Source organism: Phyllosticta capitalensis, assembly GCF_038381095.1.
Source record: "Phyllosticta capitalensis strain CBS 128856 chromosome Unknown BKA78scaffold_10, whole genome shotgun sequence".
Classification (NCBI taxonomy): domain Eukaryota; kingdom Fungi; phylum Ascomycota; class Dothideomycetes; order Botryosphaeriales; family Phyllostictaceae; genus Phyllosticta; species Phyllosticta capitalensis.
The window spans coordinates 1,107,210-1,130,001 of record NW_027117448.1 but is presented as its reverse complement, the minus strand read 5'-3'; the positions used below and the strand labels follow the sequence as shown (position 1 = coordinate 1,130,001).

General features: G+C 54.7%; 7 protein-coding genes across 7 annotated transcripts; 5 read left to right on the top strand and 2 right to left on the bottom strand.

Moving 5' to 3' along the window:
• The first annotated feature begins 1,709 nt into the window (after positions 1–1,709).
• On the top strand, positions 1,710–2,482 carry BKA78DRAFT_32238 (uncharacterized protein). The gene has a single exon (XM_066889117.1). The coding sequence runs from the start codon at positions 1,854–1,856 to the stop codon at positions 2,325–2,327; it is 474 nt and encodes a 157-aa protein (XP_066740578.1). The 5' UTR covers positions 1,710–1,853; the 3' UTR covers positions 2,328–2,482.
• Positions 2,483–2,843: 361 nt separating this feature from the next.
• Positions 2,844–5,257, bottom strand: BKA78DRAFT_32236 (putative carotenoid oxygenase). Its single transcript, XM_066889114.1, has 2 exons — positions 4,978–5,257; positions 2,844–4,925 (listed from the first exon to the last, which is right to left on the bottom strand). Exons 1-2 carry the CDS (start codon positions 5,010–5,012, stop codon positions 2,867–2,869), a joined length of 2,094 nt encoding a protein of 697 aa, XP_066740577.1. The 5' UTR covers positions 5,013–5,257; the 3' UTR covers positions 2,844–2,866.
• A 183-nt stretch (positions 5,258–5,440) lies between these two features.
• BKA78DRAFT_272441 (Squalene/phytoene synthase-domain-containing protein) lies at positions 5,441–7,789 on the top strand. The gene is made up of 6 exons (XM_066885532.1): positions 5,441–5,655; positions 5,707–5,806; positions 5,855–6,240; positions 6,295–6,468; positions 6,515–6,802; positions 6,854–7,789. Exons 1-6 carry the CDS (start codon positions 5,633–5,635, stop codon positions 7,686–7,688), a joined length of 1,806 nt encoding a protein of 601 aa, XP_066740576.1. The 5' UTR covers positions 5,441–5,632; the 3' UTR covers positions 7,689–7,789.
• A 210-nt stretch (positions 7,790–7,999) lies between these two features.
• BKA78DRAFT_287777 (uncharacterized protein) lies at positions 8,000–10,066 on the top strand (the record flags this gene model as incomplete). Its single annotated transcript, XM_066885733.1, has 4 exons — positions 8,000–8,068; positions 8,124–8,245; positions 8,301–8,834; positions 8,888–10,066. The coding sequence occupies exons 1-4, from the start codon at positions 8,029–8,031 to the stop codon at positions 10,064–10,066; spliced, it is 1,875 nt and encodes a 624-aa protein (XP_066740575.1). The 5' UTR covers positions 8,000–8,028.
• Positions 10,067–13,255: 3,189 nt separating this feature from the next.
• On the top strand, positions 13,256–14,821 carry BKA78DRAFT_287774 (uncharacterized protein). The gene is made up of 3 exons (XM_066885732.1): positions 13,256–13,548; positions 13,596–14,060; positions 14,111–14,821. Exons 1-3 carry the CDS (start codon positions 13,506–13,508, stop codon positions 14,533–14,535), a joined length of 933 nt encoding a protein of 310 aa, XP_066740574.1. The 5' UTR covers positions 13,256–13,505; the 3' UTR covers positions 14,536–14,821.
• A 3,789-nt stretch (positions 14,822–18,610) lies between these two features.
• On the top strand, positions 18,611–19,480 carry BKA78DRAFT_323715 (uncharacterized protein). Its single transcript, XM_066889223.1, has one exon. It carries the CDS (start codon positions 18,823–18,825, stop codon positions 19,291–19,293), a length of 471 nt encoding a protein of 156 aa, XP_066740573.1. The 5' UTR covers positions 18,611–18,822; the 3' UTR covers positions 19,294–19,480.
• A 378-nt stretch (positions 19,481–19,858) lies between these two features.
• Positions 19,859–22,194, bottom strand: BKA78DRAFT_338439 (uncharacterized protein; the record flags this gene model as incomplete). Its single annotated transcript, XM_066890266.1, has 2 exons — positions 19,859–21,909; positions 22,089–22,194. 2 exons carry the CDS (start codon positions 22,192–22,194, stop codon positions 20,159–20,161), a joined length of 1,857 nt encoding a protein of 618 aa, XP_066740572.1. The 3' UTR covers positions 19,859–20,158.
• Positions 22,195–22,792: the final 598 nt, after the last annotated feature.

Here is a 22,792-nt window from a genome sequence, read left to right as displayed (position 1 = left end):
TGCGGTCAAGCCTCACTCATTCACCTACTCAAGCCACAAGTGTGTTGGTGCTGCGTCACCGCGAAAACAAGGTCAGCGACATCATGCTCGCACCTTCCCGTCACCACTTCACCTCCTTTCGCTCTCCGTACCCCAAGCTTGCATCTCAACTCATGGAGCTCAGACGACGCACATCATAATCTCAACCTTCGATTTGCTAGTTTCTTTCTCTTGCAATCGACTCAGCCACAACCTCGAATTTGCAGTGTCGCTGCCTATCATGGTCCTCCGACTCTCTCGACGTCTCGATCAACAGCAGCCAGCCGCGATCTCGCAAGCCTGCTCCATACACCCTCAAGATGAACGGTAAAGCCGCAATGCAGAAATCCTGCAAGAGCAAATCGATCTTGCTATTGGAAGCCAAATTACTGGAGTGTGACAGCACCGGACAATGGTGCTTGTGTACTTGCCGCAATGATGGCTACAGACTTTAATTGAAATGATTGGAGCACGAGGTCCATTCTAAGACACGAAGAGGTCGTGACCGGGTAAACAAAAGTAAGACACATGAGTATTTAATCGGCCATTGCCAGTAGAGAGTTGATTTCTGAAATAAATGCGCAGCTCAAAAGACTGACTGGCTTGCGAGCAGACGCTTTTACACTCACCTCATAGTCAAATCACATAAGTCTGCTGGGACTTTGGCTAAGGAAAAGCTCGCAAGATCAGTCAGCCCCCTTTACTGCCCGTGTGACCTCACCATTGCCGTCCAATCGGGAGCAAAATACCTCCAATCGGCGTTCTGCAGGAGGTTGCATAGAGTGTCTTCCAAATGACTCTCCGTTGCCCACGTGGCTGCGCACCTTCCGCGCCGGCTGGTCAGCTCAGGTATAAAAGGAACATGTTTCTACGCCTCAATCCTTACTTTGAATCGCTTGTATCAGAGTGGCAGAATTTTTGCATTGACACACGCGTGAATCCCACACTTTTTGCCTGAACAGGCGTAATCGACCTTATCACTGCTTCTCCGTTGGCGTCTTCGCGCGCGCAGTCAAGGCCCTTTCTTCGTAGACCCTCCTGCAACCGCTTTCAACTTGACGTGAAGACACGCTTAGCATCACGTGAAACTCACGATGCGATTCATCATCAACTAACGTCGCATATCTCGCGCTTTCTAGGAAACAGCTTCTCGTCAGGCGCCAAGCCAGAGAAATAAAGTCGAAGGGGAGAATCCGCTCGCTAGCGGTGCAGTTTTCTTGTCTTTAGCCTTGGATTTTTCATGGTTGAATCAACCAGCCGCCGCTTCGATGACGAGAAGTACAGCTCGGAAACGAGCGGGCTTTTACACCTGCGAGAGATCCAAGTTTGAGCGGTACGGGGCTCGAAATGTTCACGAGACACAAGACGCTGACTTCGTCACGAGGCAGACTTTCGCTTCATCAAGTGACTCGCCCAAGTGAGTCGTTTGATCGGGGAGTCCGGCTTCGGAGTACCTGTAGGCCATGCGGCGAAGGAGCCAAGAGGTATAAAAGCGCGTCGTCGCTCTGCAGACTGGTCTTCCTCACCAACCTCCTGAGCCAGCGTTAAAGACACAGATCATCAACGTGGAATGGACTCGCGCTGGCTGTGCCTGCATGCAAAAGTTGCTACTTTTCCTGCCGTCTTGCGCGTTGTGCTGCTTTCCCTTCACCGACGCGGCGACTTGTGACGGTTAAGAAGATGATAAGGCTCGTTTATGCTGGCGGACATCACTTTGTGATGATGCTCTCCACGATGATCGAAAGATGAAGAAACCCCCGAACCTTGACCCCTAACCCCTCGATTGACTTACCGGCCGTACAACTTCCGCAAAGAACGAAGTACAAGGTTCGCACATGAATGGACCCCAAACAACAAGTCGTACGGCAGGGGGTCGAGAAGAGCAGCAAGAGTGGCAGACTCCTCGTCGGCGCAAGGCTTGTGGTCTGCCAAAGACGCATCCGTGTCAAGGGATCGGTAAAGCTCGCCAACGAGTGTCTTTTATACCTTTGTCCTCGGGGGTTTCGCAAGCTGAAGCTACAAATCATAGACCACAGGCACACGCCACCAATTACAGTACCAGCTGCCTATCCAATCACTTGACCACGAACGACCACATCAACGAATCGCATGACCGTCTGCCATCTCCGGGGCGAGGACGGCAAGGCACGAGAGGTATAAAAGCACGTCTTTCCTCCGCAGAAGCCGGCCATCATCCAGAGCGCCCAGTTCCAATCAAGCTTTCGACGACCGTGTGGCTAGCTCACTGGCTCTGGTTGGCAACCTGGACAGTTTGTCACTTTTGCTTCTTCTACACCCTCAGGCAGTGACTTTGCGCCGCTCAAGCGGCTTGATTGAACCAGCGTTGCAGCAGCGTGACGATGAAAGAGAATTTATGATGAAGCTGGACACCATCGCTGGGTAATGCTGAGAATTGGCGACTGGAACCAAGGCCAATTGCCAAGCAGATCAGAGGGGGAAATGTCAGTTGCGTCCGCAAGAAGACTTCATGGTGTTAGGGGAAAGAGGGACTGGGCCCGCTCGAGGCATGCAGCAAGAAGGCGTACAGGAGCATTCCCCCAGACCCCAGCGTGCCCTTGATCAACACCGACTTCCTTGCCGGCACCGCAAGCAAGCTGAATGACGATACAAAATACGCAGCGATTGACTGCCTTGGTTGTAGAAGGGGACAGCAGATTTAAGAGACGATTATTACGAGTAGAAAGCTACCATGCATCTTCCCATGTGTGCTTTTCCCATCCCAAAATGCCAACGCCTTCAAATGCCATGAATCCTTTGCCTTTGCCAAGTCACAACCTATGAACAAGAGAAAGCCATACGGGGCAAGTGGGCGCAGTCTTCACGGCCCCTAAGCCAACACCCCATACGCCCACTTCCGGGCCCTGCCCCACACGCCCTCAAACTCTTCCCTCTCGCCAACCTGCCTCACCCGCTCGACAGCCCTCTGCGCCGCAATCATGTCCTCGGTGAACCACTCGCCGTGCAAGCCGTACGGCATGCGCTGCGGCAGACGCACGCGCGCCACCACGTCCTTCATTTGCGTCGCATCCAGAACCCACAGCTCGGAGACGGCGGACGGTGGTGCCTCGCCGTCGGCGTCGAGCTGCGCCTCATCGAACGCATAGAAGAGCAGGAAGCCGTCGTCTTCGGCGCGCGGCTCTGCTCGCGGGACGAAGCGGGCTTCTTGCGCGAACCAGCCCGTCGGCATGCGGAAGCATTGGATGGGGTCGTCGTGCTTGGCAGTGCCGGCGTCTTGCGCAGCCAGAATTGAGCCGATGGGGCGCATGTCGACGCAGCCGGTGATGGGAGTGGGTGGGTTGGCGTCGGCGCGGCGCAGCAGCGTGTGCACGTCGAGTTTGGCGAGGACGTCGATTTTGGCGGCTTTACCGAGGGCGGCGCCGAATGACGAAGTGCTAGTGCTGCAGCCGTAGACATAGCGCGCGGCCGCCATGGAGAAGGAGGGGTTGACGGTGGGAAATTCGAGGGGGATCGCCGAGAGCGCGAATTGATGTGAGATTGAGGGTTTATTCGAGGGGGTCAGTGGAAAGCGATAGTAGTAGAGCCGGCATTGTTCTTCCTCGTCAAGTGGAGAGACGGTGTGAACAGTTTCAATCATGGGAAAAGTGTCTTCTGGCTTCGACTCCAGGTCCGGCGCGGCATCGAATGCAGATTCGCGGGAGATGCGCGGGCTGATGGGCTTGTCTGTTTCGTCGAAGTCGTACTTGTCGAAGAACGACATTGGTTTCTTCTGTACAATGGAATAGTCTGCAAGACTAGGGTTTCCTAGGTTGCCCGCGGTATAGACCACAGTTGCCGAAGTCAAACGGCATGCCAAGAGGTTGACAGCCGAAACGTTTCCGTCCTTTTCCTCAGAATCCCATGCATTCGCGGTGTGGAATATGCAACATGCTGATGTTTCGAACCAGTGCACTTGCGACGGGTTCCGCCGTGGAAATACACCAAATCTGGAGGGTGCAGAAGGGTCATATGATAGGGTTGGTCGGTTCTTGAGGAGGTTCAAAGGATCCAAAGTCAGGGGCAGATCTAGAATTACCGTATGCTTTTGTGAAACGCCAAAATCATGCATCATTTTCCCGCCAGAGACTCCGCGCACTGGCTGGTTCAGAAGTTTGGGCAAACTCTGGGCCTTGGCTCCCGAACTTTTGGAGGCCGGGATGATGGAGTAGTGAACGTATGGAGGTGCGAATGTACAGTGGTAGAGCAGCATTTCTTTTGTCACAGGGTCGACTTTGGGGTGGCCGGTCGTCCATTCTTTCATGAAACTAAGCAGCCCGTCCCCTCCGAAACCAGCCTCCTTTTTCTCATCTTGCCGCTCTTCCTGGGATTCTCCGTCGGCGCTGTTGCCGTTGAACCAGCCAACGGTTTCCAGATTCGGAAGTGCGATTCGCATTGGCGGTCCGCTTTCACACGTTGCCAAGGCGCGGCCATCGTGGTAGTAAATGGCGGTATTCGCAACACTGATTTTCTTTATTGCTTGACGCGATCCGGGCAGGAAAGATAGTATAACGAGAAAGATGGTCCTCATGATACGCGAGAGAATCCTGATGAGGCCTGACGCTGGATTGACCAGCGTGGCGATGCTTGGGAGAATCGGGTGTCGTAATGACGGATTGGTTGTGGTTGCCAAAAAGAGGTCGGTGAGGATGTACTGCGCTACGAATTCGGGTTCAATGTCGCTGCCGCTGCCTCTCTTGAAGAGCACACCGGAAAGCATGCCGTCGCCGTCGAACCAGTGAGCATCGCGACCAAGGTCCTCGTTGGAGACGGGGTTGGCGCCATTGCGGACGTATTGGCCTCCGACGAGTTCTCGAGGAATAGTTCCAGTATATTTGCACGAGGTCAAGGGACGAGTCTGAAGGACTGGCGCATAGTTGCCAGAGAGATATCTGCAAAGAGTTGGTAAGTTGAATTGTGGACTCGTGGTTCCAATTGACTTACGGGTGCTTGTCGTCATGTCTCTTGAGAAGCTGCATTGCAATTCAAGTGTCGAAAAGAGGGCGAGTCAACGACACATGAAGACGGTGGGTGGCAGTCGCGAGGGGACATGTCGAGCAGGAGGGACAAGGAAGCCGGGGGCGGGGATGACGGTAGTGTCGACCAAGTTGGCACATGGGCAAACGGCAAGTGCATGGCGTCGATTGCGATGCAGTTTCGAGGAGCAACTAGGATTAGTCCAGCATGACATGACGTTGGCGGGCAAAGTGTGCGGGGACATTTGGTGAGCCGTGTTTGAGAGTAAAAGCGGCAGGGAGAAAGGTCGACAGCGATCGCCAAGATTGATTACTTAGCCGGGCAGTATTACCATACGCGCCTGGCACCCGTTGGAGCCGAACGAGCCCCGAACGAGCCGTTGGGTGCTGAGGTGCTGGTGGCTGGCAGCTGCTGGTACCTTGCTTCTACCTACTCAACACCATGTCGTCCCGCAGCTAACCAACTCAAAACTTTCCCCAATCCAATTCACCTTTTCCCAGCCGCCAATTGCTCTGCGCTCGCTGCGTCTTATCGCTCCAACGCCCTCTCTTCCTCTGCGCACGTTCCTGCAGCTCCCTCGCCGGGTAATGGCATAGTACTACGCACCTCCGTTGGCTGCGCAATGGGTTTCGACTATGCCCTTGTGTACGCTGTTTCACGCTCCCATCCCCAGCTCCTCTCTGACACGTGAGCTAGACATCTCAAGTATACCATCCCTCCAGCCATTGTCCTCTCGCTCATCTACCGTCCTCTGTTGACGCGCCTGGACCTGTACAAAATCGCCTTTCTTGTTGCGGTCAGTATGCGCCGCGCGCCAATTGCCACGCCTGTCTAACGGTCCTAGATCGCCGTTCTCTCCACGATACCTTGGGACTCCTACTTGATTCGCACAAACGTCTGGTCCTACCCGTCCAATGTCATCATCGGCCCAAAGCTATTCGATATCCCTGCCGAAGAGGTCTTCTTTTTCGTCATACAGACCTACAACACCTCACTCTTGTACTTGCTCCTGAGCAAACCAGTTTTCCATCCAGCATATCTCCACTCTGAAAAAAAGTCACAAAATGGCGGATACCTGCGGCTGTCTAGTTGGGCTTTGTGGAAGCGGGGAGGCCAAGCCACATTGGCCCTTGGCATTGTTACTAGCATTCGCATGATCAAAAACGGCGGCCATGGCACATATCTTGGTCTCATCGTATTGTGGGCATTTCCTTTCTTGCTGCTTTTATGGTATGTTCCAGAGCCACGACCCCGCGAGTAAGAGACAAAGCTAACAGCGCGCAGGAGTCTTGCATACCAGTTCCTCATCGGTCTTCCAAAGTACAGCATCGGTCTCCCAATCGTAATCCCCACCTTTTACCTATGGATTGTCGATACTCTTGCCCTGCAGCGAGGGACATGGGTGATTGAAAGCGGCACGAAAACTGGCCTTCACCTTTGGCCAGGCCTAGAAATAGAGTGCGTCACCATTTGACAAGCTTCCACTTTCGCTAACCTTATCCAGAGAAGCTTTTTTCTTCCTGGTAACCAATTGTCTCATCGTATTTGGTTTGGTTGCGTTTGACCACGCGAGCGCCGTCTTGAACGCGTGCCCAAAAAAATTTCCTACAGTTCCAAAATGGCCATCTCCGGTTTTGCTGGTTCAAGCCCTACTGCTTCCCACTTCCTACTACGATGGAGAATACCTTGATGCGCTGCGCGAGGCATTGGTCCGCCTACGCCAAAAGAGCCGCAGCTTTTATCTCGCGAGTGGATCATTTCAGGGCAGGTTGCGCATGGACCTGATATTGCTGTGGGTGGCTTTGTATCTTTCCTAAAAATGCGCTTGCTAACTTATCCGCAGTTACTCGTACTGCCGCGCCGCAGATGACCTGGTCGATGATTCTTCAGCTGGCCAGGCCAAAGATTGGATCGGGAAAATGCGCAAGTTTTTGGATATTTCCTATGCGACCAAAGGCGAAAAGGGACCTGCCTCTACTTACGCTGACGAGGAATTTCCTCCACGATTCAAATCAGCTTTCCGTTGTCTGCCGACAGCCTACCTCTCCAAGAAACCGCTTATCGATATGCTGGACGGGTTCGAGATGGACATTGCCTTCGAGTTGGCCCGCGGCGACGCATCCCAATATCCGATCAAAAGTGTTTCAGACTTGGACCTTTATGGCGCACGTGTGGCCGGGACAGTGGCCGAGTCCATCTTGGAATTGGTCTTCTACCACCTACCGAGCCAGGTGACGGCCGAAGAAAAAGCGCGGTTGTTGAAGGCAGGTGCGCGCATGGGGATTGCGCTACAGTATGTCAACATCAGTCGCGACATTGCTGTTGATGCGCGCATTGGACGCGTTTACATTCCTCTCGACTGGCTCGCAGAGCAGGATCTCACTCCCGCCGCAGTGATTAAGAATCCGGCCGGAACAAGGGTCGAAGTACTCCGATTGAAGTTACTGGCCAGGGCATTCCAAATCTACGAGGAGGCGAGGAGCGCCATTGAGGAACTGCCGGAAGATGCGCGAGGGCCGATGAGGGTGGCCGTGGAGAGCTACATGGAGATTGGCAGAGTCATCAGGGAGGAAGGGTATCAGGTGCGAGCAGGCAGAGCAACAGTGCCGAAAAGAAGACGAATTCGCGTCGCCTGGAGGGCGCTCAACGGACCTACTGGTGCGGTCACTGCTTCGTAACTATGAAGTAATGTAATGTGTACGGTGGGGATTGTAGTTAGTCTCGGAGATACCCATGCTGTTGCATACGAATTGTGCGGATCAGACGAACCACGATCAGCTGTTTTTCATCCAAAAGGAATTGTGAAGTCACCTCGCGAAGTGCTGCGCCGTCGGGTACGCGGATGGCGGGGAGGGACATGACCATTATCCCTGTCGTAGATCAATGTCTGGTGGCCAGTGCTTCTCGGCTCGCATCGGCAGGGATCCTTGCTAGACGTCATGCATCCCGTCCATGTCGTCGACTCCCAACCGCCATGGTGTTTGCACATCTTGCGGTATCCGTCCCTCGTCCTTTGTCATGGCGGAAAAAGGCAACCAAAAGACCGCCATTGTCGTTGGTACGTCACATTCCTCCAATTGCGCCCTCAATGGCTCAGAACTGATCTCCTGCAGGCGCGGGCATCGGCGGCGTAGCAGCATCGGCGCGGCTTGCCAAAGCTGGCTACAAAGTCACTGTTCTCGAAAAGAACGACTTCACCGGCGGTCGTCTCTCCACAATTTCGCATGAGGGCTTCGTAAGACATTTTCGCAACCCGGCCATCACCAATTGCCTAACAAGCTCCTCAACAGCGCTTCGACCAAGGCCCTTCGCTCCTCCTTCTGCCACACTTTTTCGCCGAGACCTTCCACGACTTGGGCACCTCGCTCGAAGCTGAGGGCGTGCGCTTGCTCAAATGCGAACCCAATTACAACCTCTGGTTCGGAGACGGCCAGTCATTCGAGCTGTCAACCGACCTTGCGCGCATGAAGACGGAGATTGAGAAGTGGGAAGGCAAAGACGGCTTCTCGCGGTACCTCTCGTTCTTGCAAGAATCGCACGCGCACTATGAGCTCTCTGTTGCTTATGTGCTTAGACGCAACTTTACGTCTGTGTTGAGCATGCTGCGGTGGGACTTTTTGAAGCATTTGATCGAGCTGCATCCGTTTGAGAGCATTTATGCCCGCGCGGCGCGATATTTCTGGACCGAACGGCTAAGGCGCGTGTTTACGTTTGCCAGCATGTATATGGGTATGAGTCCGTTTGATGCCCCGGGCACATACAGTCTGTTACAGTATACCGAGTTGGCTGAGGGCATATGGTATCCGGAGGGGGGCTTTCACAAAGTACCACGCCTTCTCCAGGTCAAAATGTCGCACGACCGGCTAACAGTCTCCAGGTAGTTGAAGCTCTTGTCACCGTAGGCCGCCGTCTCGGCGTGGACTACCGTCTTTCGACTCCCGTTTCTCAAGTCATCCTCTCCCCCGATAATGCCACTGCAACGGGAGTCCAGCTGGAATCCGGGGAAAAGCTCAGCGCAGATGTAGTAGTCGTCAACGCAGACCTTGTATATGCCTACAACAATCTCCTCCCCCAAACGTCATACTCGCGAGCCCTAGCCTCTCGGCCGCACTCTTGCAGCTCCATCTCCTTCTACTGGGCCCTGGACCGCAAAGTGCCAGAACTCAGACCACACAACATATTTCTCGCCGACGAGTACCGCGAGAGCTTCGACAGCATCTTCAAGCACCACCTAATCCCCTCGGCGCCGTCCTTCTATGTCAACGTGCCCTCGCGCATTGACGCATCAGCTGCGCCACAGGGCAAAGACGCCGTCGTCGTTCTTGTTCCCGTCGGCCACCTCCTCGACGAGTCCGCTCCCACGCCCACCCCCTCAACCCCTAATGCCTCAGGCACGCCCGCCACATCAACGCAGGACTGGCCCGCGATGCAGGCGCTGGCACGACGCACCATCCTCTCGACCATAGCCGCACGCACCGGCATCGACCTCACGCCGCACATCGTCCACGAATCGACCAACACGCCGCGCACATGGGCAACGACGTTCCACCTGCACCGCGGCGCGATCCTCGGCCTGGCGCACGACTTCTTCGACGTGCTGTGCTTCCGGCCCAAGACGCGGCATGAGGTGCCCTCGGCCATGACCACGGGCGTCCTGCGCCTGCTGGAAAGCGTGGGTTTGGCGGGCGGCCGCGTCGCGGACGTTGCGGGTGCCGTCGCCGCGGCCGTGGCACCGGGGCACGGCGTCAGGGGCTTGTATTTTGTTGGCGCGAGCACGCATCCGGGGACGGGCGTGCCGATTGTGTTGGCGGGCGCGAAGGTGGTCGTGGAGGGCGTGTTGGCGGATAGAGGCGAGCAGGTGCCGTGGAAGGGAAAGGGGGACGAGGTTTTTGGGAAGGCGAAGGGAGAGGGGGAGGGCATTGATCGCATTGAGGGAGGCGGGATGATGGTTGAGGGGTGGGTTTGGATGCTATTGCTTCTGGGAGGTGTTTTGGCGGCGGCTCTGGTTGTGGGCGGCGGGGGAGCAGGGGGCTTGCGGTTGAGTGCGGATTGGTAAGTTGGAGATACGTACATGTCGTCGGCATGGTTTGTTCGAAGGGGAGCACATAGTATCGCGCCGTAATCATTCGTGTAGTGCGTATTCAGCACACAAAAAACCTTCCTCAATTTTCCGTTGAAGCTCAATTGCTCGATTGCACGTGAGCCCTCCCTAAACAAAACCAGAAACATAGGGTTGGCGCGAGGACCTCCTTTCCGGCCCCCGTCAATCTTCCTTCCTTCCCCCTGCTTTTACCCCTGTCTCACGACGGACGGAGAAGGAGCCGGAGGATGGGGGTTGAGGGTGGGAAGGAGGTGCGGGAGCCCTGCATGCTCGTGAAACAGTTCATGAACGGGGAGGGGTGGGTGGGTGAGAGGGGAGAAGAGTAGAAGGGGGCACATAGGAAGGGTCACGACGAGAGGCGTGAAAGGGGGAAAGAGAAGAAAGTAAGAAAGACAAGTCCGATTTTACACTATCAATCTACCTTGTCCCATCCTATCCCATTCCCTCGCGTGTCACTTTCGCTCTGTACGTCGTGGACTAAAGCTTCTCACCCACCCACCCACCCACCCACCTGATCATTCCTCAGCACTCTATTGAAGGAGACGGGGGCTTCAGATTCAGATTCAGAGTCCCAACCCCAGCCCCCTCCGCTTCCCTCGAGCGGTACGAGCTGTCTGTACGATTGTCCAGCGCAACGCAACGTAGCGCATCACGACCGAGTGCCGCCGCATACACAATGCACGCTAGGCGGCACTGCTGGCTCAACTGCCAACAGTGTGGTGGCTCGATCGGGACGGGCCAGGCCAGAGGGTGTGGTAGCGCAGCCATTGATCTAGCGCAGCCGTGCCGCCTCGCTTCGCTTCGCTTCAGGAGAAGAGGGGAGGGAAGTGTCGAGAGAATAGAGAGGGGTGGGGGTCGTCGGGTCAGCAACAATGAAACGATGGCGGCGGGTGCATGTGGTGGTGTGGGTTGGTAGATAGGTGTGGGGAAGAAGGAGGCCACTAGCGCAAAAGTTGAAAGTGTGCGTTGGACGCTTTCTTCACTTTTCTTTTTTTCCTCTTGTCTTTGCCTTGCCGCATACAATCATTTCTTGGTAGCATCTCTATTCCTGCCTCTTTGGGTATACATGCACGCGCGAGACGAGATTGTGGGGTACATGTCTTGGGAGAAAGGGCAGCAGTGAAGGAATGAGGCTTTCATTGCGCGCGGTTGGGAAAGGATTTTGCCTGTCGAAAGCTAGGGGAAGACAAGAACATTGGCGAGAGGTGTGTAGGAAACGGCGAGCAGAGATAGGCAGGCGCGTGGTGGTTGGTCGGACGTTCCGACAAAAAGGTGTGGAGAGAGGGTAGGGACATACATGATATGCATGCAGGGGTTGCTTCGGAGGGAGAAGCCGCCCGCCGGTCGACGAGAGAAGCGAAATTTGATGCGTCTACCATCAAAAGTCCGCAATGCTGCAGGCGCGGGGAAAAAGGTTGCGGGACGGATTTCGAGGCTGTCAATTGGTGGTTGGCGAAGATGCAGCGTGGCTTTTAGGTGTGGCTGTAGAGGATCATGGACCATATCCACGGATTACTCGACTCGGCAGCCATGCAAGGTGCTTATACTGAAGTTGCAGTACAAGACTCTTGTGTTGCAGCAGCGGCAGCAATGCACGCGAGTAGTTAGCTACCGTTGTTGCCGCAGTGCATGCAGCAGCGTACTGTATACACTGCATAGCGTGCAGTAGGCCTGCTACCTTGGCTGCATCGTAGGTTCTAGCATACAGAGCGGCGCGGGGCGAGGAAGGACGACCTGCACAACCGACAGGTCAGAATGCAGGGATGCTGTCCTGATTTCCATCGAAAGACGTTGAAAGTCACCTGGGATGCCAGCGGTGAAGCATTGACCAATTTGGTTTCCGCTTTGGGTCATGTAGTCATGACTCGGGACAGCAATGTCATTGTTATTGCCCCAGGCACACGACCACGGAGAATTCGTGGACGCGGCCAAGGATCGGCAGAAAAAAGCCATGAATTGCATTCCTGAGCTGGCATGTTTCGCGGTGTTGTCGCCGAGAAAGGGGACGACGAGCAGTGAGTCGTCGCTCCCTGGGTTGTAGTTGTCGCGCATGCCGAAGATCCGCGCGCCCAGTGACGGGCCACAACCATCTCGACTGGCGGCGGCAGCGGGTGGAACGTGCAAGGCGGATTGGCGACAAATAAACAACAGGATCGTGAGGGGGAGGGGGTTGGCAGGTGACTGGATGCTTGCATTTTTCGCACGGCAACCAGGCGGGGAAAGCGGAGGTGGTGGTTAGTGATCTGAGATGGCTCTTGGTTAAGCTTGACCGCCATACAGGCTGGTGCATCAAATGCTCTCAGCTGACGGACTTTGTTTGTTTGGATTGATACTTTGGTGATACTTTGCCTGTAGCACGGGACGCGAGATGATCGGCGGACATTCGGGGCTTGTTGGGTGGTGACTGAAAAGAACAACATTTACATTTACAACGATATCGGACGACGTGACAATCTCGCCATGGGTGGAGAGACACGCTCAATTGAGAGGGGAGCGGCAAATCGGGAGCGACTCGGGGAGAGGAGAGAGGTGTCCGGCGACGGGTTCGGGTTGGGGCCGCAGGCGGGATGAGCAAGGAGCAGTGACCGGCCAGGAGATGTGCGGCAGGGATTCTGGCAAGCCTGGCGATCGCAGATGGAGGCGCGAAGGATCTGAATTTTGGGATGGCGGAATATATGCATATTGTTGTCGTTGTTGTGGTTGTTGACTTTGCGCAGAACAACAGCCCCCCTTTTGTCAATCAAGCAGTGCATTTGAACAGGAAGATGTTGTGCTATGTTGCCGCCGGGTGTGTCTGCAGCGCGAGGGCACACTGACGAAACGCCGGGCCCTGACTCGTGGCGTCCATGTCCAAAAGCTTAGGTCAGTCCTCCAAGGGGCCCGTGCTCAAGCTACCCCTGCCAGCCTTCTCGTTGCATCATAGACACCAGACCACCGCCAACTCTCCGCTACCGCTGGCGACCACTGGAAAATCTCTGCCCTAGCCATATTCTCTGACCATACCCAGCCTGGTCCTTCCAGCGCTGCCGGCGGCACACCCTTCCCGGCGCGCCACCATGCCGCCGCCGCCGACGTCTCCCTGTCTGGAAACATGGCCTTTTTCTCCACCTCATGCCTGTCTAAGCACCTCCAACGGCTCCTAACCATGCACCAGTTAATCGTGATCCATTGTCCAATGCGCTATGACACACCTGCCCAGTGAGGCCAGCGTCACAGCTATCTTAAAGCGGCCATAGACGTCACCTGCTAACCTGTCGAGCCCGCCCATTCTCCCCACGCACTCATATACCGTACCTGCGGCCCTTCTACCCACCAGGAACTCGTCGTCCCACACTCTTCCTTCTGTGTGCTACCCGTTGCTCGGCCTCCTCCCATTCTCTCACGGCTGCCCATCATGAATCAGCTCCACCGTAGAAACGACGCCCTGAACGTCAACCGTCAGTTCTCCGCCATTTCACCACTTGACATTGCTGACCCTTTCCAGCTCCCGTGGTCAATGGCAAGACTTCGGACATCAACATTACCGTCCGCGGTTCGGACTGGTACTGGGCTGTCTGCGCAGTCATGACAACTGCTGCGCTTGTCTTCTCTGCCTTGTCTCACACCAAGCCTCGCCCCCAGCGCCTGTTTCACTACATCACCGCTGGCATCTGCTTTACCGCCGCCATCGCCTACTTCTCCATGGGCTCTAACCTTGGCTGGACTCCAATTGATGTTCAATTCCGCCGTTCAGACTCCAAGGTGTCTGGCATCAACCGCGAAATCTTCTATGTCCGCTACATTGACTGGTTCATCACGACGCCGCTCTTGCTCATGGACCTCATGCTCACTGCTGGCATGCCCTGGCCCACCATCCTCTGGACCATCTTCATGGATTGGGTCATGATTGTTTGCGGCTTGGTTGGCGCTCTCGTCAAGAGCTCCTACAAGTGGGGCTACTTTACCTTTGGTAAGCCATCAAACTCAATTGGTATGGATTCATTTGCTGACGCGACTAAGGATGTGCCGCTCTCGTGTACATCATTTACCAACTCGCCTGGGAGTCCCGCCTTCACGCCTCGCACATTGGTCCTGACGTGAGCCGCGTCTATCTGATGACCGGCGTCCTGACCATCGTCCTGTGGATCTGCTACCCGATTGCATGGGGTGTCTGCGAAGGCGGCAACATCATCGCCCCTGACTCGGAAGCCGTCTTTTACGGTATCCTTGACATCTTCGCCAAGGTTGGCTTTGGCGCTGTTCTCATCTTCGGCCACCGCAACATCGACGCCGAGAGACTTGGCCTCCGCATTCGCGACTACGACGAGGACCCTGCCGTGCAGCCGTCCACCTCGGGAGAGAAGAGGACCAACGGTGGCTCCAATGGCGTGACCAATGGCACGCAGCAGGCCGCTCCCGCTGAGACTACCTCAACCAACGTGTAAAAACTTCGATAATGATTCCATCGATTTGAGGTTGACACCACGTCTGTCTGGTTTCCTCATCACATGATACCAAGCGCAGTTTTCTGCTCGCAACCCTTTTCTTTGGTCCTTGTTTTGCATTTGTTTTGGTCCTTCTCCAATCCTTTTTTCACCCAGCAATTCTTGCTAGAGAATGACTCAATGGGCTTACCATGTTTAGTCTGCTAAAGTTTGGATACTGGTTATCAATGCTAGGCAGGGGCAGCTAATGCGAACAACCTAATAATTGATACCCTCGCTCTTCAAATTTGCATGTCGTCGAGAGCTCTATGCCTTGAAACTGCCACGTCTCTGCGTGCCGCGCGCCATTGACCAGGATTCACTGATATGACTCCATCATGAAATTTGGTAAGTGTACATGGATGGAGTGGGTTTAGCGACGCTTCTCTCGGCGCACACGTCACTCGATATTCCATGAGGCGCACGGCACGAAAACGCCACAACGGACGAGAGGCACCGTTCCTGAAGAAAATGTCATCATCAAAGCGCGGCCGGTCAACGACAATGAGCAGCAAATCTTCGCAAAACACGCGCACTCCTGTCGCTACTCAATCCACCACATCACCTTAGTCAAAAGACATTATCACAAGCGCCAGAATTACCATTTCTGCCTCCATCCCCGCACCCAGTCCGTCGGCCTACCTAGCACGTGGACGACTTGCTCCGTCTCCGCCCAGCCTTAGCCGCACTCGCCTTCCCTGCCAGCTCACCGACGCCCTCCGAACTCTATCTCGAACAACATCATCCCCGATGACTTGACTCCCACCTCCACCGACCGGCGCTACCGAATTCGATCCGAAATGCAAAACGCGCCTGGCCCCGCTCCGCGCCGCTGTCGCTAGGCTCGTACTCTGCAGGGAAAAGTCAGGCATCCACCCTCTCCACGCTAACGGCCTTCACGGGAAGCCAGTTGCGCCTCCCTGGTGGAGTCTGCCGCTGACCGACCGGCGTGGTTTTGCTTGCGACAGGATGGGAATGCAGGGCGAAAAAGGGGTCCCATGGGCATTTTGGCTCTCCAAGACACGATTGCGATGGCCAGCTCACTCGAGAAGTTTCGCCCCCGCGTTTCACGTCGCCTCCTGCACACCGTAATGTATTGTACTTCCTGCTCGCCGCTTTCGTGATGTTTCAACGCGCCTGCATGCCCTCTCGTGTTGCGTGCTCGTTCACTGGTCCGTTCTGTCCTGTCACGTACATGTGGTTTGCTCTGGCTCTTTGCTGGCGACTCTGAAACGCTGCCCTCGATGAATGACTACATGACTGGGCGGCTCACACCTTGCCCTGCATCTTGTCTATCCAATTCTGCCCCCCAGCCCTGCCCAACCATCACTGAACCAAGCCATCTTCAGATACCTAGTCTCCTGTCGACTCCTGATGTGTTTCTATCGCAGTCAGTCGCCTCTTCAAACGCGGTACATGCCTATCACGTCACCATCGACATCCAAAGAGCCTCATGACGTCTGCTTGTTCGAGCCGGCGAATCTCCTGGTCGGCAGATCGCCTCGACATTCCCCGCCTTGCTGTTTCCTGAGTCGCGGTCAACACCAAATTGAATCCCCCCTGAATTCCCCAAAACGCCCCCTTGTGATCAACATGACTTACCCTGGATGCCAAGACATGAAATCTGACCTCCCCCTTTTCCCATTTCACCTCTGCTTTATGTGATCTCTTTCCATAGATTTCCATAGAGTACTTGTTTTCCTTTCAAAGGAGATTGCGAGCAACCAAGTCAATGGACGTCATCGTAGCTGTTCCTTCAACGAGCGTTCATGAAGGCCATCGTCTTCACGAAATCGGTTTCCAGGAGTACTTTGTGCCGCTTGAGCATGGAGGTCATGTCATCGGGCTCCATGTGCTAGACTGCCTGGCATGTGAGGAAAGATCTTGTCACGAGACTCCCGGCTAGTGTTCTCGTTCTGTATAAATATCAACTGCTGGTCTACTTGTTTCTGACCATGCTCGCAGAGGTGGTCTGTCTGCAAAACCCCATCGAAAAATCTGACTCTTTTGTCTGCTTTCTCTAAGCCGAAGACCACAACGACTGTGTGTGGGCGGCGCTCTTTGTCGCCGGACACCGCATTGCTTTGCAGACCCTTGGCTGCGGAATCAACCGAAGCTCCAATAAATTGCGCTGTTTGGAAGTGCTGCAGGGGACCATCATTTGGAAGTGATGAGAGGTTGTGTGTTCTTGCAGCTTTCTGCTCATACCCAAATCCAGACTTCCAAAGTGTCCAGTCGACTCCCCCTGAACAACCTTTGCCCTTCCACGGCACGCAAAACAAAACACCATCACCACTCAATCAAGCAACACGAAACTCGCTCGCTCACTCGTCTCCTCTCACGGTCCCACCTCCTCGCGTCGACACACAGACCGCGATCACCCTCCCCGAGCGTCGGACCCACCCACGCACATACCCACCCGCTCGTTCCGCACTCCCCACCAAAAATTTGACACAGCAAAACAAAACGCAAAACGTACAACAGGCGGGATTCGCTGCTGGTCACCCACGCAACTACTAATCGCCCGCAACGTAGCTTGTCTATGGAAGAGCGGACGGGGTTCCGAATTCTCTACGTGCTATGGTCGTACGTGAAAGAGGAACCGACAGTAATGTGTTATGAATGCAGGATCAATGAGGGAAGGAGCTGGGGATGGCCAAAAGCCCCATGCTGTTGTTGACAGGCTTTTGGGAAACCGGTGATTTTCTTCAGCATCGAATAATGGCTAGTCGTTGGGTTTGGTTGTTGAACTCCGGGAAGTGGCGGTTCGACTTGTGGACGGTTGCAGCTGGGAAAGGAAGGAGCGTTGACCCGCGACTCTCTCACACAGTGGATCGCGCACAGCAGGTGACTCGCCTGCGGTGTTTCTAGCCTCTGAAGTCCGCTAATCTTTGACTATGAATGGTTGCCCCTCTCTTCCACTTCCTTGACTTGAGCAGCCTTCATTTCAGAAAATTCTGGTTTGAAGAGTCCAACGAAGAGCTTCGACTGTCGGTCTCGCGGCAATTCACCTACCTTCAACCTACTTGCGGAGGGCTTTTGCATCGACTTGACAGCTTGAACTTTGCATGTCAGGGGCCCAGCGAGAAATCCCATGCGGAGCTGCATTATCTTCATATGGGGGAGGAATGCATCATTTGGAGATGACGGGAGTGCTGAATAACTTTACACCCCATCCGTCGATAGAGAAAGACTCTGTCGATCCAGGTAGCCATTTTCCTGAGACGGATGTTCGATTGGATCAAAACGGAAGCACATGCAAACGTTTGTCATGGGTTTTGATAGCAACAGGCCACAAAGCAGCTCACAATTCACAAGTCACGCGGGAAACTGCGGCCCTGAGTTCTATCGAGGGCTTAGATTTTGCCTATATATACACACCAACAAGCCCCTCTTGACTTCAAGACCGCAATAAGTGCTCAATGTTTGAAGAGCTGTGACAACGATGTGGACAGACTCTTGTTTGTCGCCGTTCCTACAAATGACGCGTCTACCCACTCCGCAGGGAATGGGATGTCGGCATGTGGTGCAGCTTTAAATTGTGGATTACGAAGGCTGCCGGGATGACTTAGTGTCGATTCAGTAATGCAGTGAAGATCATGAAATTGAGGTGATGAAGATGAGCAATTCGAAGCTCCACTGCTCTCAATCATCAACTCTAAAGCTATGTACTGTTCACTTCTGACTCTGAACTCAACGCAGAGTCCCACATCTGCCGTGCCTTGATTGTGGGCGTCGGAAACCAGAGAACGAAGTCGCCTCTTTGAATACGTCGCATATTCAGTCGAATTAAGTTGGAGTTGAACTGTGATGGATTTGGAATCACTGGCTCGGGTTGGCCTCAATTTATATGGCTTCCCCTTCAACAGAACTCTCCGATTGCGGCGGACGAGCCAAATCTGCCGCCGTAATGTGAGGCGTGACCTAGTTCAGTGCGCTTGTGACCCCTTTTCTGCACTGGCCATGGAACTCCGATTGATATAAATGCGACTACCCCGACCCTCAAATTGGTTGAGTCGCAAAGTCTTCTGCTTTAGCACGAAGCAATTCAACGGCGATTTCACTTGGAATGCAACAAGGACGGTTCGAGACCGTGCCCGGTCTCTCTTTGGTTGCTCTGGATTTTGGACTTTGGTATTCGTGTGAGGTCAGAATTTGCCCCTTTCCATACCTCGATGGTAACGCAGATCATTTTCAATGATGATGACGCTCTGAGCAGACTATCAAAGTCTTTTGAAAGCGATACGAATGACTCGAGGCTTTGCTAGAAAGCCCTTGGAGTGCTCCACGAATGTGACTCAAACTCACATCACTGACTTTTCCAACTTGCGGACTGCGTGTATTCGACTGCTCCACATGTCCACGCTCTCAGACATTGTGCAAACTCCCAACTTCAATTGCGACTCCATGAATGCTCCCTATGACCACAGGTGTCCGGAGCTTCATTGTGCCCAAGTCCTCGCGTGCGAAACACGAATGCTCCCTGGCGCTCGCCGGCAGCTGTTGTCAAGCCTCATCATTCCACAACGAAGACACGCACCACGCAACAAAGTGACGACTCGTAGTCCTGATACCTCCCCGTATGCCTGCCAGCCACAGTACGAGGCTTGCTCCAAAGACCCAACGCAGCCAGTCGTAGTCGCTGCGAAAATTGCCCCCCACAGTACCCGCACCAAAAACCCCGACTTTCCCCTTGCCTCCTGCTCCCAGGTGGCTTGATGGTCAAGTCACAGCAGAGCAGAAGGGCGGCAGAAATACTCCAGCAGGGCGGGCAGTGCACCGACATGTGCCGATGATGTCGTCGTCACATGTCGGTTGCGCGGCCTATGATGTCGCCAGGCAGCGCAGCCACAGGTCGATGCCTAGAGCGGTCATGTGGTGGAGAGCTTGGACCGATTTTCGGAGGTATTTAATGGCTGTCTGCCTCTGTGATGCAGAAGCCATGGATGGGGTGTGCCTGAGTGCATTTGGAGGGCATCATTTCTCGCACTACTGTTGTGGCAATGGTATGATTGTGGCACTGGGGCTGGCTGCTCCTTGTGTGCGCCAGGGGTGACATTGTGGTTTTGGCTTCCCTCTTTGTGCGCCTGTACAGAAAATACGAGAGCTCAACATCATGTCGTTGTACTTTTCCGCGACATCACGGGGAGGTATCGGACCACGACAGCAAGCCTCAACAGTGAACCCAGCCGAGGAGGGGGGTGGGAGACACCAGAAGAAAAACGAAGCTTCCAAGATTAGTTCCCCTGAGGAAGTTTGCTGTCTAGTCGCTCCTTCCACCTTTGCCGAAAGCGCACCAAACCGACTTGCTGAGAAGCAGCGACGACCCGACAGTCGCTGCCTCTGGAAACTTGAAACCCTTTGAAACAGATTCAGGTGCGCTCAATTAATACCAATGCTGTGCGAGCGAGTCCTTTTGCAAGCCCATCCAAAAATCCAAGTGCAAAACCAACAACGTGCGAGCGCTAAAAAGGAGACCGAAACCAACGTTAGAATAAGGGTATACTAAACTAATCCAAGCCATGACCGACCCAGCACAAGGAATGCCACCAAAAAAGCAATAGCTCAAACACGCGGCGCACGACTATTGCACCTTGCCCGCCTTGAGATCTTCGACCCAGCCCAAAAGCGCCCTCTTGTCATCGCACACGCGCGCAAACTCGAGGATCAAGCGGTACACGTAAATCTGCATGTCCTCCTTGCGCAGCACCTTTTCGGCCCAGTGCATGCCGTCGAGGGCAATCTTCCTGGCCTTGTCGTCGCGCGCGCCCCTGCCCGTGCGCCCCGTGCCCAAGAAGTATTGGATCAGGCCGTACATGTCGGCGTAGGTGTTGTCGAGCGGGACGAAGTGGATCCACGGGAAGAGGCGCGAGTCGTGCCACTCGCGGTAGATGGTGGCCTTGAGCGGCAGCGAGCTGGAGCGCAGGAAGCCGCGGTAGCGGCCCGAGAAGGAGTTGCCGTCGACGTCGGGGAGCAGCTTGTAGTTGTACTGCAGCCGCATCGGCAGGTCCGGCACCGGGTTGTAGTACGGCGCCGTGTACGAGCAGCGCGGCCCGTCTTCGTGCGGGAAGCAGAGTAGGTCGGTGAAGCCCGGGTCGGAGATGTGGGAGAGCCAGGAGCCCAGCCGGTGGTGCCGGTGCGCGTCGACGTTGTAGAGGTGCGGCGGCGGAAGCACAAAGGTCGTGCTGTTTGGGTCCGGGTTGTAGATGTGCGAGGGTAGCGGCTTTTGCTGCTTGTGCTCTTCCTCCAGGTGCTTGTACTGCTGCTTTTCGGCGATTGCCACCGTCGTCCCATTCATCATCGACATGAGCCGATGGCGCTGGAAATGCGGCCAAGTGTGCTCACGGTTGCGTCCACCCGTTCCGGAGCCTCGCCAGACAACCTTGGATATCTTCTTCTCCCATGGAACTCCATGTTCGATGCCACCCGAGTAGTGCTCGTCGTCGCTCCAGTACATTGCTGGTGGTATCAATATCTCGTTGTTTCTAGAAAGCTTGGAGCCGCCCATCAAAGGGATCAGTGTCTTGGTGATTGACGTAGATTGCGGCTCGACAAAGCTTCCATGGAGGCCGCGCAGATGGGCGTGCGTACACGGGTCCGTGGCGGTGGTCCAATTGTAAATATAGCCATAGTAGGATGACGGCGGAAAGTCCTTGCTGAGACCATTCAGGTACTCCACGGCCGGTATGGAAAGATCCAATTCCGTGTGGTTTCGACGAGCGGGACTTTCAGGGGGACAGCCGTCTCGAAAAGCCGGCCACATCTGTCGAAAGTCTTCAATCCATTCCGCGGGCGGCGCCACCGGGTCCTTGAGGTTGGCAAGTCCGCTGAAGCTCCGGACGACTTTGGAGGATTCCGGCATGTCTTTAGTCGCGTTTCCTTTGGCCACGTACTTATTAATGTCCTCCCATGGCGCAAATAATCGCGACTCATCATTGACGTTCATAGGCAAATCAACATCCGGTAGCATCTGCGTCTCCGCTATGCTGTTAACAAGGTCGAACCACAAGTTCATCCAAACACGATCCTCGCCATCTTTCTTAATTGCAATGCCGTTGCGGACTGACACGGCCGTTGGCTGAAACGCCGCCGCTGCCTCGCGAGTGTACTTGGCAGGTAGTCCCCAGAACGGTTCCAAATCGTGGTATATTTGGTCAAAAAAGTCTTCCACGATGATGGCATTGCGGGTTTGCGCATACTCGTACCACGCGTCGAATCCCGGCGGTGGATGTCGTCCTCGTCTGATGCGATAGCGCGCCGCGGCGCTCCGGACTGTGTTCGAACGACCCTCGAGGACCTGGGCGAAAGTTGTTTGAGCTTCCTCGATGAGCTTGTCTATCGGACTCGGGCCATTGTTGCTGCTAGAAAGGATGGGGTCCTCGAGTAGCGAAGACCACAGGTATAAGGATAGTGCCAAGTAGGTTGCGATGAAGAGATAGCGGCCTCTGCGTCCAATCGGCCTCCAAACTTGTAAACAACGTGGAAACATGGAGTTAGGTGAAGCGGTCACGGACGTTTCATGGCAGTATGTTGCCCTTTAAAGTTTTTGGGCGCGAACGTGGGAGCTGGGATGCCCTTTCTTGCACCCAACGCTATGTTGCATCTGCCGCCCGGACCCATGACATCGCACGCAAGAGCAGCGTTGCCGATGCCGGCCCGTGTGCATGGCAGGACTAGCGGTGCGGCTCTACCGTTGTAAGCAGCCCTGTATTTATTGTAGATCCTTTTACAACTTGCCTCTGAGGGTGTTGACGCGCCTACTCGCCTTTCCTTTCGTCTTGGGAACTTTTAAAAATTGACAGAAAGACCGTCGACCTTTTTTATCCCTTTCAAGACTTACGGCTTAAAAGAGCCGCCTTGCTTTTGTGCAACCAATGGGATCAATCATAGCACACGATAAGCCGATCGTGGCAGTAAGGAGTTCTTTCCGGAAATTATGATTGGCGCAGAAGACCTGTTCACGACGGCAAAATGCCATTGAGGTGTGAGGGGGTTGATGATGATGGTGTTCTCGTCGTTGGCCCAATTTTCTGATGCTTGACGCGCTGAAGCAATGGGCCTTGGGTTCCTGAGGGTCTGGCCACAGAAGGAGAAAGGCAAACCACGTCGCTCCCTGAACGAGGAGCGCAGGATTCGAGCTGTTTGTTTCGTATACTGTACCACAACGTCACTGGACAATTCTGTCAGTTGACAAAGTGGTTTCCATGACTCCTGAAGA

Bases quoted from the DNA above. Each gene is read 5' to 3' on its own strand.
- BKA78DRAFT_287774 (XM_066885732.1), top strand. From the start codon at position 13,506: ATGAATCAGCTCCACCGTAGAAACGACGCCCTGAACGTCAACC. The intron at 13,549-13,595 runs GTCAGTTCTCCG...GACCCTTTCCAG, and splicing joins CGACGCCCTGAACGTCAACC to CTCCCGTGGTCAATGGCAAG. The intron at 14,061-14,110 runs GTAAGCCATCAA...GACGCGACTAAG, and splicing joins GTGGGGCTACTTTACCTTTG to GATGTGCCGCTCTCGTGTAC.
- BKA78DRAFT_32238 (XM_066889117.1), top strand. From the start codon at position 1,854: ATGAATGGACCCCAAACAACAAGTCGTACGGCAGGGGGTCGAGAAGAG.
- BKA78DRAFT_32236 (XM_066889114.1), bottom strand. From the start codon at position 5,012: ATGCAGCTTCTCAAGAGACATGACGACAAGCACCC. The intron at 4,926-4,977 runs GTAAGTCAATTG...AACTCTTTGCAG, and splicing joins AGACATGACGACAAGCACCC to ATATCTCTCTGGCAACTATG.
- BKA78DRAFT_272441 (XM_066885532.1), top strand. From the start codon at position 5,633: ATGGGTTTCGACTATGCCCTTGT. The intron at 5,807-5,854 runs GTCAGTATGCGC...TAACGGTCCTAG, and splicing joins AAATCGCCTTTCTTGTTGCG to ATCGCCGTTCTCTCCACGAT. The intron at 6,469-6,514 runs GTGCGTCACCAT...AACCTTATCCAG, and splicing joins TGGCCAGGCCTAGAAATAGA to AGAAGCTTTTTTCTTCCTGG.
- BKA78DRAFT_323715 (XM_066889223.1), top strand. From the start codon at position 18,823: ATGACTCGAGGCTTTGCTAGAAAGCCCTTGGAGTGCTCCACGAATGTG.